We start from the raw sequence: 14,710 nt of genomic DNA on the forward strand, positions 1-14,710 counted from the left end.
CCATGAACCCTGAAACCAAAAAAAAGAAAAATCGCAACTTCATACCATAAACTGAGAAGTGTCACCCAGAAAAAGAAAAATTGGACCAAATTGAACAAAGGTGCTAAAAAAATCAATATAGCCTTCAAAGAAAAGAATGGAACATGGAGACGTACAAGGAGGGAATTCTGAGACGTCTCATTGCTTTTGATGGTGTTGGCATCAAGTATAAAGATATGTCCGGGGGAAGGCCTGGAAGAGCCCACACCTCTACTGGGAACCCTTTCTTCCATCAAGAAGACATTTTCCCTCAGGCAAGAAGAGTCAAGAAGGCTTACCATCTTTCCTGCCTCTGATATGTCAATAAGTGGGCAAGAAATAGGGGAAGCATCTGCTAGGAATAATATTAGAGCCGAATCAAGAAAAAGCTCCTCAACACATGGAAAAAATATCTGTCCTCAACCAAACCAGAAGACTGTAAGACACCTATTAAGGAGGTAGCTTGATAGCAGCCACCTAAAGCCCCAGCTCTCTTTTCATTCCTCTTGAGCAATGGAGAGACCAGATAAAGCATATACATAATGGACATCTAGTCCATATGATAGATGGAAGAATAAAACAATACCCAGTCCAACACTGTTTGGGGGCAGTTAGTAGGCTGAGAAAGAATGGCTCGCATTCATTAAAGAGTTTCCAGGGGTGTTTGAGTGGTTTAGTCGGTTAAGTGTCCAACTCTTGATTTTGGCTCAGGTCATGATCTCAGGGTCATGAGATCAAGCCCCACACTGGGCTCTGCACTCATAGTCTGCTTGAGATTCTCCCTCTCCCTCTCCCTCCCGCTCTTGTGTGCTCGTGCATGCTCTCTCTCTCTCAGATAGATAAATCTTTAAAACAGAAAGTTTCTGGAACACTTGGACACGTGACTGAGGCAAAAAAAAAAATCTGCCCATACAGGGGCGCCTGGGTGGCTCAGTCAGTTAAGCGTCCAACTCTTGATTTCAGCTCAGGTCATGCATGCATGCACACACTCTCTCTCAAATAAATGAATAAATCTTAAAAAAAAAAAAAAAAGAAATGTTAAACATAAAAACCTGCTCCTTTAGAAACCCTTACTTATGAAATGCTTTTTTCCCCCAAATTACTGAAGAATTAAACCAAAAACATTTTAATGAGAAATTCTGTGAACACTTCTTGAAAATTAAGGATTGATTTTCTATACAGGTGTGGCTCCAGGGAGTCTTAATTTCCTTTCTCTTCAAAAAAAAAGAAAACAAACAGTATGAAACTTTACAAATCTGTTTTGTTTAAGAAATTGAATCACAGACTTACACCCTGTAATTGTATTCTTTGGGTTTTTTCAAGATGCTAAAGAAGGGACCTTTATTTTAACACTTGGGTGGAGGCGTAACAGAGCCATCTGCATGATGGATTTGGCGACGGGGAAGAGAGCCATTTTGGCTAAAAAGGGTTGCTGTACGGACGCCACATGCAGAAACAAGTTTTCATTGCCTCACGGTCTTTATATATTCTGTTTATATGTGAGCACTAGGTTCCCATCGCAAACTGCTCACATGTCACACATTTCCCTTACATATCAAGGTTTTCCTTGACTCATTAGTTCCCCTTTGCGGTCCCTTGGTGACCTCCTCATGTGTCCCACGCAAACAGATCTATCCTTGTGGTGCAGCAGGTTGAAAAAAGGAGCACATCACAAGCCCGTGATGCCAGTTTAGGAGTCTGCTTAAAGAAACCCTAAAATGCCGGGATAAAAGAGGCATTGTACCAGTTTTTCTGAGAAATTGGTGACACAGGTGGAGATTTAAGAGGAAATACAAGAAACCCGAGGGAGTCTGGAGCCCCCATACTGTGGGCTTTGAACTAGAGGTGGAAAATCTCGGTCTCGGGAGGCCAGAAACAGGGAGGGAGCTGAATACCAACAACCTGAGAATTGGACTGGTTATCTAAGTAGCCGCAGTAAATATCAACTGGAACACGACGGTGGTGCATCCAAGGAGTTTGTTGAAGAAAGCAGTGCGAGTAGTTTGGGGTCTTGGAGATTTTAGTAGCAGAAAGGAAGAGAAAGGGGTTTATGCTGGAAATATTGTAGAAGTAAGAGTAAGTTGTGGGGGTGGAGGACACGTACAGGGGAAGATCCAAGAATGAAGTGAAGATTATACCAAATTTCTTTTTACTTGAGAGATTGAGAAGTACAGGAATCTGGGCAAAGGATCCCGAAGGAAAAGTAGAAGTAAGTATCTCTGACTTTACCATGCACGGAGACGTTTATATATTGTCTGACTGATTTCTAAGCACTGAAAAAATGTAAACAAAGATTCATATGCTATCAGTCATCTGTTTTTCCCTTTCCCCAGGATTACATCTAAGTTTGGGGGAAATTTACCTAGCTCCTGGGGAGAGGGGCTGCACAGGCTGTGTATAAGTCCGTTTGTGAATCCAACGTGACGGTGCAGTAGTGACCAGTGGTGTAATCTGTGTAAAGCCAGGTTTCATTCAAGAACTGTAGATGTTGATGGCTCTTGGTTCTGCCTCATCTTGCTTCCTTTCCACATCCTTCAGATATTTCTGCAGAGACATGTGCATTTTGGCTTTCTTCTCTTCATGACCATACAGTTAAAACAGGACTCTGCTTCCGAGTCAGCACACAGCCCCGTGCACACCAGAACAGCCCGACCGCTGAGGCGAATGACAGCGTGACTCCTGGCGCCATCTGTTGGTGGCAGGCAGAATCAACGTGCTTTGTCTCTGCCTGATTTTGTGGACAACACGCAGTTCCCCCACTCTCCTCCCCCCGCCACCCCCTTGGTAGTTTCTAAGCAGAGGATCTTATACAATTGCAAAGTCATATGCCACTGACTCAGCCAGCAACACTTGTTCTTTTCTTTCTCTATTGTGAAGGTGTGGCGAGGCACGCTGGCCCGCATGCGCTACAAGAGAACCAAGGCAGCTCTGACAATTATCAGATATTACCGGCATTACAAAGTGAAATCGTACATTCATGAGGTTGCCAGACGCTTCCACGGCATCAAGACCATGAAGGACTACGGCAAGCACGTGAAGTGGCCAACCCCACCTAAAGTTCTCCGCCGTTTCGAGGAGGCCGTACAGGCCATTTTTAATAGGTAAGGAAGAGCCTGTTGGCATGAGCCGCATCTGTTTATGGGAGCACATGTAATATATAAAGCCCCAGATCTGAGGCGGTGACATTGGCTCAGCTGTTTGCCACTACGACTTTTACCTCAGGTCTTCAGGTCTGTAGATTTCACTCTCAAGGGGCATCTGTTTATGTCTCAGAACAGTGAGACTTTATTTATTAACACATGGGACCGTGCATTTACTCTTCCTGTGGCGGTGGACAACAGTGCGCCACAAAGCCCGAATCACACCACGGTTAGGACAAGCTGTTAGCCTGCCGTCTCTTTTATTAGCAAATAATAACTACATATTAAAATCACCACACGTAACTCAAACTGGAAAGTGTGTTAATCCTTTCAGGGCAGCACTTCTCTATCCTGGTTATGAAACCTACCAAAGAGTTTATGAGACATACCAACGCCCACGTCCTGCCTCCGGAAAGTCCTGTTTAACGGAACCCGGGAGTGGGGCCCAAACAAAAGTCCTTTCTAAAGTTTCCCAGGTGATTTTTTTTTTAAAGCTTTATTTATTTGAGAGAGAGAGACAGCACAAGCAGGAGGGGCAGAGGGAGAGGGAAAGATTCTCAAGCAGACTCCACACTGAGGGCAAAGCCCCGCACAGGGCTCGATCTCATGACCCCTAGATCACGACCTGAAGCTGAAACCAGGAGTTGGATGCTTAACCGACTGTGCTACCCAGGCGCCCCCCAGATGATTTTAAAGTGTGAGAGGGAAAACAATTGTTTTAGAGCAGGCTTTTTTTTTTTTAACATAAATAAATAAACACCCATGTAAAATCTGGTATCTTTCCAGCTGATCTCATTTTTTATAAACTAACTTGAATCTGAGTTTGTAGTTATTCACAGCCCCTTATCCCTCATTATTTGTGCTTGTTTGTTGCTGGTGTGCACCAGATACATTTAGCTGTGTCTTAGACACAGCCATCCAGTCACATAAACGAAGCTAACAGTTCTCAAATGTGGCCATTTGGCAGTGTGGTATTCCACAAAGAACACTATGAAATAATTGGCATACTGAATGCAAAAGAACTAATTTATAATTCTGTGCTAAATCAGATTTTATCTTCCTTTAGAGTTAGCTCTGTATAATTGGTGGCAGATATCAAAAGATAAATAAAAATGCATAGGAAGAAAATTCTTTAATATATATCCCATTTGCTTTTTGTAAAAACAAAAGAAACGATATCATAAAAAGAAGAGCTCAGTAAGGAATTATTGAAAGCAAAATTACCTCAGTTTTCAGATCTAATACTATAAATATTCATTGTAAATCCTGGCAGACTTTTTTAATGCACAGGTAAGTGTTTTTCATGAATGTTATCATCTGTAACCTGAATTTTGACTTAATTTAAAAAGTAATTAAGCTATGCATGAATACACATGCTTATTGTGGTTTTTTGTAAAGTGAAATAATATAGAAATATATGAGATATAAAATTGAAATCCTTCACACCTCCTCTTGTCTCCCCCGTTTTATTTCCTTGCCCTGAGATAATCACTCATTAACAGTTTGTACCCTTCTATGTCTGTGTCTGTGCATTTTCAAGCACACGCCCACATGTAAGAGACAGCATGATATAGTGGTTAAGAACACAGATCCTGGAGCCTGGGTTTATATTCTCTCTGCTGCTGCCTGGTTGTCTAACCTCGGGCACATTAGATAATCTCTTTGAGCCTCAGTTACCGTATCTGTAAAAGGGCCATAACAGTAGTACCTGCTCGTAGGGTTGTTGGAAAGATTATGAGTAAATATATATGTAAAGATTGTACCTGACACGTAATAAACACTGTAGAAATGTTGGGTCATAGTAAGAATGTGTATGCATGCACAGTCACCAGTCACATATCATTTGGGCTCTTCTTCCTCTCTTTTTTACACATGCAGGCTTATAGGATGACTTGAAAATGTTTTGGAGACCTGTCCATGGCAATAAGGAAAGATCCATGTGGTACTTTTTTTTTTTTAAAGATTTTATTTATTTATTTGACAGAGACACAGCAAGAGCAGGAACACAAGCAGGGGGAGTGGGAGAGGGAGAAGCAGGCTCCCCTGCGGAGCAGGGTGCCCGATGTGGGGCTCAATCCCAGGACCGTGGGATCATGACCTGAGCCGAAGGCAGACGCTTAACCTACTGAGCCACCCAGGCGCCCCTCCATGTAGTACTTTTAATGGCCACAAGGAATTACTGATTTTGTTGTGGCCTGTATAGTCTTTTTTTTAGATTTTGATGGTTTTATAGATGGCCTAGAATTGATGAATTTTTGCAAAATTCAGTTTATTCATTCAGCACATATTCATGCAAGGCTAGCTGTGTCGTGGGCACTGGCCTGGGTTCCAGGGATATGGTGACAGATAAGAAGATGGGAAGACAGTCCAGCCTTCTCAGGGCTTCAGGTGTACGAGCATTTTGAAAATAATGCATCTGCTCCGCTTGCTGACTTTGCACGCACGTGTGCATACACACATATGCACACATGCGCACACGCACTCTGAATGAATCCTGCCAGTTGTGTTAATCTCATCCAAAGGCAAACTTTTTCTGTTAAGGGCCCGGTAGTAAATATCATAGGCTTTATGGGCTACATACGGTCTTTGTCACATACTTTGCTTTGTTTTGCTCTGGTTTTGTCAAACATGTAAAAAACTTCTTAGCTCGTGAGCGGCACAAAACCAGGCCATGGGCTGAACTTGGCACAGACTATGGTTTACCAACCTCCGATTTAGTCACTGTATCATACTTAATTTATTCTTCACTTTTTTAATCTGTGGACTACTGAGAGAAGTGCACTAAAGGACTCCACTGTGATTGTGGGCTTTTGTTTTTTTGGTTTTTCTAAAATCTCAACGTTAATCATGGTTAAGCTCGCTCCTATTCTTCCCAGTAATTCTTTTCCATTCTGGGAAGGCTGGGAGCCTTCCTCATGTTCATCTTTGTCCCCCTTTTCATGTTGTCGAGGCTGGTGATTTTTATGCCGCCATAAAAATGGTGTTGGGGGCTACAGGCGTTTATAGATGGTGGTTTTCTTGAGCAGGGTCAGAAGCCTGTGTGGCTCTCTCTGTGGTTATATAGGTCAGGTCCCAGATGCCCTGTGTGCCCCTGCAGTCTGGAGTCAGTCAGGTACGGACCTGGGCCACGGTGGGCAGTAAAGAAGGGACAGACAGACTGGGCACCTGGGCTGAAAACAGACCAGCAGACAGCAAAGACTGCCTCCCCCACTCCCAGGGAATAAAATTTGAGACCCAAGGACTAATTGGGGCAGTTGCTCACCAAGCCACTTAGTGTTGTGGGATGTATGTGCCTGTCACCAGTCACCTTGACGGTGACCACCAACTGCTTCCACCCTGTCATTCTTCCAGCGTCTTCTGGAATGACCTTAGGACAGCCTGTCCCATTGCAGTGTAAGTTGGCCACAGAAAGCAGAGAGGAGAATTTCTCCTGCTGAGCCTTTCCTGTTTCCACGGCTGTTGGTTTTGTATCCTGCTACCTCTGACTTCTGATGCTCTCCCCCACAGCGGGGGTCCCCATCTCACCATGGGCAGGCATTCTTTGTGCGGAGAGATCCCTGCCACCAGCCCCAGCTGCCTCAGGCCCAAGCACTCTCTGGGCCATTTCTGCCAAAGGGGTTCCTCTCCTTCCACCAAGTGGCCACTCTTCCGGCGGCGTGGTCCAGTCTACTTCGAATCTCCAAGAAAGACTTCCTGTCTTGCAGTTCACCAACACTGTTCCGGTTCTCTAGGGCTGCTACAGAGCTTTTCCTTCTTTGTATATTTATTTGGTTATTTCGGTGGGAATTTCAGAGAGAAAAACAAAACTTTAGGCTCAAGTCACCGTCTTAAGCCAGAATACATCTCAGGAAAATCTTAGATGGAAGCAGTCTCACGTTCTGGGTGCGTGCCGAGGGGAGAGAGCACCACCTCTCCATGTTAGGTGTGTCTCACCTCATGCTCCGTGGAAGATCACTAGAGAACCACTGGCCTTGACGAGTGCATCTGCTGTAAAGAAGTTCTGGGTTTGTTTCCAGCCCCTGCTTCAGGCTCCTGTGGCAGAAAGGAGACATGAGTGCAAGGAAGGCTAGGACGGCCCTCACAGAATAAAAGCCCTGTGCTTGCTTTTCTCCATCAGGAATAGATTCTTTTTAGTGTATGCTTTCAGTTACTTGGACCCAACAGTCTTGGGGTCATCTTTACGTTCCCCCTTATTCTCTTGCTCCCGTGTCTAATTCATCAGCAAATCTACTGGCGTGTCCTTCAAAACGCATCCAGGGCCAGCACCTGTCTCTGCCTCCACCACTCCCTACCCGATCCCAGCCACCGACCTCTCCCGCATGCGTCACGGAAATAGCCTCCTCCCCACTTCAGTCTCCTCCACTCGGCAATCGGAAAGCTCCTGTAGGTCACGTCCCTTCCTTGTTCACAACCTCCCAGTGGCGTCTGGTCTCATCCAGAGGAAAGGCCAGAGTCCTTACAGTGGACTCTGTGGGTCTGCAGATCTGTCCCTGGGTCCCCATCTGGCCTCTCCTCCTGTGCCCCTCCCCTCCTGTTGCAGCCCCACCAGGCTCCTCCCTGGTCCTCCAACCCACCCAGCAAGCGCACACTTTAGAGCCCGTGCACCGCTCTGCTCTCTTCCTGGCGAGGACACTCTTGCTCAAATATCTGTGCACCTCCCTCACTTCCTGAAGGTTTCTGCTCCTATATCCTGATCAGTGGTGCCCCCGTGCCCAGACCTCCCTGTATAAATAACACCCACCCCCTGTTCCTGCCTGCCACCGCACTCCTGTCCTTTCCTTGCCTGATTTTCTCCATAGCACTGAGCACATCACACATACTGGTTGGGTTGGTTGTCTGTCCCTGCTTCTAGAAGGTAAGCACCTAGCAGAAAGGACCTAGATCCATTTGTCCACTGCTGGGCCTCCACTGCCTAGAACAGCATCTGGAGTTTAGTTAAGTGCCTAGAAATGCTCAGTGAGTGCCTCAGTGTTGGATGAAGAAAGGATTTTCTGTGCCCTGACTATAAATGTTATGAGAAAAACCCATGTATCATGAAGTTCTAGTTGTTTTCAAAACACACAAATGACAAAGCAAGTTATACAAAAATCTTTGGGGGCGCCTGGGTGGCTCAGTCATTAAGCGTCTGCCTTCAGCTCAGGTCATGATCCCAGGGTCCTGGGATCGAGTCCCCGCATCGGGCTCCCTGTTCAGCGGGAGGCCTGCTTCTCCCTCTCCCACTCCCCCTGCTTGTGCTCCCTCTCTCGCTGTCTCTCTCTGTCAAATAAATAAATAAGATCTTTAAAAAAAAAAGATTAAAAAAACTTTGTCTAAAAAACTATGTGTATTTTAACAAGTTCTGTGTATATTTTAGAGACCTTTCTTTTTTTAGGATAGCATGCAAGTACTTTGGTTTAAATTCTGCTTAATGCAGCCCATTTACTTGGGGTCACGAATGGGATTGGGTTTCTAAATCCTAATACAATTCATTTATTCACTTACAGATGGAGAGCATCCCAGCTCATCAAGAGCCTGCCCGCCTCCGACCTGCCCCAGGTCAGGGCCAAGGTTGCAGCCATGGAAATGCTGAAAGGTCAAAGGGCTGACCTTGGGCTCCAGAGAGCCTGGGAGGGCAACTATCTTGCTTCGGTACGTGCGGGAGAACTAAGTGGAATCTACTCCTGCTCCCTTTACAAAGAAAAGGAAGAATTTTTCTCCACAACTTTGTGGAAAGAATGAGACACGTACAGAAACTAAACTTCTATGGGCGATACTAAACTAAAAGATTTTGTTGCTTCTCACTGTGCAATGTTCGATGTTTCCCTTGCTTTACAAAGGGCTGTCTGTCACTCTGCACCATATGTAGTAGACATACTCCAAACCTAATTTTTGAGCATTTGAACCTTCCCTTGCATAAATCAGCAGCTATTTTTAATTACCACCTTTATATTAATTATTCCCAGAGCTACATTTCATCTTCCCTCCCATTCCGTATTTTAAAAATTTTATAGACCCTTTAGTGGCATAACACCCCTGCAGCAGCCCACCATCTGGGATGGGAGATAAAAGTATGTGTGTGAGACTGTCTGAGCAGGGTTATAAAGCCAGGCCACTGAAAAATTGCCTTTTCATCCAAAATGCTAAGCAGACTCATTTCATCATGTTTCCTTTTTTTTTTTTCAGAAGCCAGACACACCTCAGACCTCAGGCACTTTTGTCCCCGTTGCAAACGAACTGAAGCGGAAGGACAAATACATGAACATCCTCTTTTCCTGTCATGTCCGTAAGGTGAGGCAGGCTGGGGCAGACCCCCCGGGGAGGAAAAGGATGGATTCAGAGGACCTTACCATAGCTGTGACTGCAGTAAAACATGACAGTAGCTACAGTCCCAGCTCCACCGTCACCGAGCGCCCCCTGCCTGTGCTGGGGCGGGGGTGAGGTGGCTGAGGTGACTACGGCTTCAAGGGTAGGGTGTGGAGATTTTTGGTTTTAGGGGGGACCTCCCTGTGATCCGGGGTTGGTACTTTACTGCATGCGTGTCTTTCACAGCAGGTACTGGTCTACCTTGTAGTTCATGGTCATTTCTTACCTCTTATACGGGTTTGATTACAATTTTAAAGGTGAGGAGGGAGGGAGGAAGAACATAGTCTAGAAAAGGGAAGACAGAGCTTTTGGGTGGCGGGGGAGGGCGAGTTATACATGCTGTGAATCTAGTTGTTTATCTGAGGCAAGATGTGTGTGAGGACTCTTATTTGCCTTCAGATAATGTCCGCAGGGCAAGTAAAGTATGGAAGTTGGAGAGGGGAAGGCAGGGGACATGGTTGGTTTTTCAAAACTTTAAAATACTTCTTTTCACAAAATAGAGAGGAAATCGCAATAATTAATTTTAAAAAAGCCTTTTACAAAAATTAGGCAAATAAATTTCAAAATATTAATGAAATGGGTGAATTTAAGAAAAATATTTCTGGGATGCCTGGGTGGCTCAGTTGGTTAAGCATCTGACTCTTAATTTTGGCTCAGGTCGTGATCTCAGGGTCCTGGGATCAAGCCCCGCATTGGGCTCTACACTCAGTAGGGAGTCTGCTTGGGATTGTCTCTCTCCCTGTCCCTCTGCACCTCCTGCTCCTGTGCTCAGTCTCTCTCTCTCTCTAAGATAAATACATAAATCTTAAAAAATGTATTTCCTAGATTGACCCAGAAGAAATATTGACATAAATCTGCCAGTATCCAAAGGAGGAATGAAGAAAATGATCAAAGAGTTACCTCATAACAAAAGCCCAGGTGTGGGTGACTTGAGTTGTTTTGTTTCAAATCTTGAAAGAGTACACAATCACAGTATTATTCAGATCAAAATAATGAAGTATTATTTCTCAACTGTAAATTTGGCAAACTTTAAGATGTTGATAACCAGTGTTTGCACGAATTTAAGGAAACGCTATTGATAAGATACAGTCCTTCTGAGTGAATAGTTTGGCAATAGCTATCAAAATTTTAAATGCCCAGACCACTTAATCTAGGAATTCCACAACTCAGGATTTATCCTATGATATATTCACACATACATCCAAAGATACAGTTTTGTACATTGTAATGGCCAAAAAACTGGAAAAAGATATGCACTAATATATGATGAGATTAATAAATGTGTTTGTGCACAGTAGAATACAGTGTATCTATAAAATGAACAAAAAGAGGATATATGTTAAAAAAAAAAACTAAAAGGACAAAATCTATGAAATAATGGTTTTCAGTCACTGCACATCAAGATAAGAGAAACAGACAAGTGAGCCCTACAGTCAGCTGGTTTCCCTCCTTGAGAAACTTTCTAGTCTGTGGCATGAGTGGAGGAGCCCAGTGGAGCTTAGTGGACTCCCTTACAGAAACAAGAGAGCTGAGCTGGGAAACACCTGGGCAGGTAGAGTTTGCAGAGTAGAGTGCCAGAGAAGAGCGAGCTTCACAGAGGGACCTCTAGATAGCTTCAGGGGGTCCTCAGCACGTATTCGCCTGAGCACTGCTCAACATGTGCGTGTGAGGAAACTACCCAAGGCTAGAGCAAGAACCACCCCAAAGGGTAGGCGGCAACAATGGCCAGTACTCACAAAGGGTTGCAGATAGTCCCTGCTCCCACCAGCCATTGGAAGACCTCGTGATTCATGGGATACCAGGTAGAGTACGGACAGGAATCTTGGCCTTGGTCATGGGGAGGAATTAGCCCTTGACTAAACACTGCCCTAATCCCACCCAACAAATCCTAAAAACATGACCCAAAAGAATCAGACTGTTTCCAAGTAACCTAACAGTGTCCCAGAACAAAGCTCAAAACTATTCCTAAGAATACAAACTCACCAACACCCAAAAGATAAGAATCAGAATGTGTGACATTGGATCCAAAATTACCAGGCCTACAAAACAGCAAGAGACTCTAACTTATAATGAGAAGAAAAGTCAGTCATTCAAAATGATCCAGGACTGATGTAGATTATAGAATTAAAAGACAAAGTCATTAAAATAATTGTTATGCATATGGCATATGTTATGGATAGAGGTGGAAAACACAGCTTCTGAGATTTTTTTTAATATACTTCATGAGATTAAAAGCAGTTTAGACGTTGCAGAAGAAAGATTAGTAAACTTGAAGAAAGAGCAATCAAACTACCTCGAATAAAACACACAGAGCAAAGGGGGGAAAGATGCCACCACCCTAAAAAAAAAAGAGCGAAATATTAGGACCCTATGAGCCAGCGTCAAGTAGCCCAATACACGGGCACGTGGAGTCCCGAGAGGAGGGAAGAGAAGGGGGAAATGCAAAATATTTGAAAAAAATAATGGCTGAAATTTTTCCAAATTCAATGAAAACTGCAAACTCTTAGACCCAAGAAACTCAACAAACCTCAAACACAAGAGACATGAAGCAAACCATACCAAGGCGCAAAATGATCAGATGGCTTAAACACAGCAGTAAAGAGAAAAAAAACAAAAAAACAAAGAACAGAGGAGAAAGATGAGGATGTATCAGATTTCTTGTCAGAAACAGGGCAAGCAAGAAGAGAGTGGAGCAACAACTTTAAAACTTCTTTTACTGAAAGAAAGAAATAGCTGTCAACCTAGAACCTGCACCCAGCAAATATAGCTTTTAAAAACCAAAGTGAAATTAAGACTTCTTTGGGCATATCCAAAAATACGCACTACAGGAAATGCTAGAGAATGGCCTTCAGACAGAAGGAAAGTGATTCCAGATGGTAATGTGGGCATACACCAAGGAATGAGGAGCAAGGGGAATGCTGGCCTCATGTGTAAATACATAATATTTTTCTTACTATTTAAATCTCTCGGAAAGATAATTGAGTGTACACCAACACTCATAGCAGCATTCACAGTTAGTTAAAGGTGGAAACAACCCAAATGTCCGTGGACGGATGAATAAAGAAAACGTGTATCAGGGGCACCTGGGTAGCTCAGTCAGTTAAAGCATCCGACTCTTGATTTCAGCTCAGGTTGTGAGCTTGGGGTCATGAGATGGAGCCCCCCGTCAGGCTCTGTGCTAGGCGTGGAGCCTGCTTGGGATTCTCTAAAAAAAGGAAGAAAGAATACATGTATCCAGGTAATAGGATACTCTTCAGCATAAAGAGGAAGGAAATACATGCCTACAGCATGGATGACCTTGAAGATATTATCTAGGTGAATAAGACACAAAAAGACAAATGCTGTCTTAACGTGAAGTACTAGATGAGTCACATTAATAGAGAAAGAAAGTAGATTGTTGGTGACCGGGGCAGGTATTACAACATTCTAAGGAAGAAGAGATCACCTCAATATAATATAGACTTTTTAACAAAATAGTGAGTAGCTTTAAAAAAAAAAATCAGAATGAAATAGGAAAGCTTGCTGATGGTTGGGTGGTTAACCAAGTGGAGTCTAATTCTGAACTGGCAGATCCAGAAACTTATAAGTGGATCTGGAGTTGATCAGATAATCAAGAGTGGCTTTTGTGGGCCAGAATCAGACATAAAACAGTATATGAGCCACAATGTCAATTTGTGAATTTCACAAAGGAATATACCATGCTAGTGAATTCTCATATCTACTCTCTAGGGTACTTCCTTTCTAGTATCAAGCTATGTGAGAAGTCAAATTAGTAATCAGAACAATCGAAAAGTGTTGAATGGTTTTGAGAATTATGTCATCTGCTTTAGAAAAGCCTGGTGTCTCTGATTCTGTCTTTCCAATGATGACAATTTGATGTCTGACAGCATGTCTCTCCCTGGATTCTGCTGGATAAAGGCTCAAAATTCTTAATCATGCTCCTGTGTTTCTAAATTCAATAAAAAATAATATTTCTTCACACTATAGCTTAGATTTTTTTTTATTTGAGTATAGTTGACACACAATGTTACATTAATTTTAAGTACAACATAGTGATTCAACAACTCTATACATTACACTGTGCTCACCAACTGTAGCTATAGCCGGTCACCATACTACACTGTTACAATATCATTGACTGTATTTCCTACGTTGTCCCTTTTATTCCCATGATGACTTCTTTCCATAACTGGAAGCCTGTTTCTCCCACACCCCTTTACTCATTTTGCCCATTCCCCTTACCCCCTTTCCCTCTGGCAACCTAGTTTGGGTTTTTTCTCTGTATTTACAGGTCCGATTCTGCTTTTTGTTTTTTTATTTATTTGTTGTTTTTTCAATTCCACATGTGAGTGAAATCATTGGTGGTTGTCTTTCTCAGTCTGACTTATTTCACTTCGCATAATACCTTCTAGGTTCATCCATGTTGTTGCAAATGGCAAGATCTCATTGTTTTTATGGCTGTGTGATATTCTATGTGTGTGTGTGTATGTATATATACACCACATCTTCCCTATCTCTTTATCTATTGATGGACTCTTAGATTGCTTCCATATTTTGACTATTGTAAATAATATTACAGTAAACACAGGGGAGGGGTGCAAATATCTTTTTAAATTAGTATTCTCATTTCCTTTGGGTTAATACCCAGTAGTAGAATTATTGGATCATATGGTATTTCTATTTTTAATTTTTTGAGGCATGTCCATACTGTTTTCCACAGTGGCTGCACCAAATTACATTCCCACAAACAGTGCATGAGGGTAACTTTTTCCCCACATCCTTGCCATTACTTGTTTTTTCTTGTCTTTGATTCTAACCATTCTGACAGTTGTAAGGTCATTGCAGTTCTGATTTGCATTTCCCTGATGATGAGTAATGTTGAGCATCTTTTCATGTGCCTGTTGGCCATCAACACATCTTTGGGAAAATGTCTGTTCAGGTCCTCTGCCCATTTTTCAATCAGATTGTTTGGGGTTTTTGGTGTTGAGTTTAGATAATGTCTTTTATAGAAATTTTTCAATCCCAAGCATGTGCCAAGGTAAACTTAATATAATTTCAGTAAAGCCCTCTTCTTTATGCCTTGATTCTTTTTTTTTAATTTTTTATTGTTATGTTAATCACCATACATTACATCATTAGTTTTTGATGTAGTGTTCCATGATTCATTGTTTGTGCATAACACCCAGTGCTCCATGCAGAACGTGCCCTCT

The 14,710-nt window shown here is 43.0% G+C and overlaps 1 protein-coding gene across 3 annotated transcripts in view; it reads left to right on the top strand.

The window, feature by feature from the left end:
- The window catches only part of MYO1D (myosin ID), a 319,454-nt gene that overhangs the window by 169,612 nt on the left and 135,132 nt on the right, over positions 1–14,710 (top strand). For all 3 annotated transcript variants that reach the window (XM_081805376.1, XM_081805377.1, XM_081805375.1), the window contains exons 17-19: positions 2,896–3,119; positions 8,642–8,786; positions 9,321–9,425. In XM_081805376.1, the coding sequence (XP_081661502.1) occupies positions 2,896–3,119; positions 8,642–8,786; positions 9,321–9,425 (474 nt within the window). The remainder of the gene's footprint in view (positions 1–2,895; positions 3,120–8,641; positions 8,787–9,320; positions 9,426–14,710) is intronic.

Source organism: Leptonychotes weddellii, chromosome 15 (genome assembly GCF_054177405.1).
Source record: "Leptonychotes weddellii isolate Sample4059 chromosome 15, ASM5417740v2, whole genome shotgun sequence".
In the NCBI taxonomy this organism is placed as follows: Eukaryota; Metazoa; Chordata; class Mammalia; order Carnivora; family Phocidae; genus Leptonychotes; species Leptonychotes weddellii.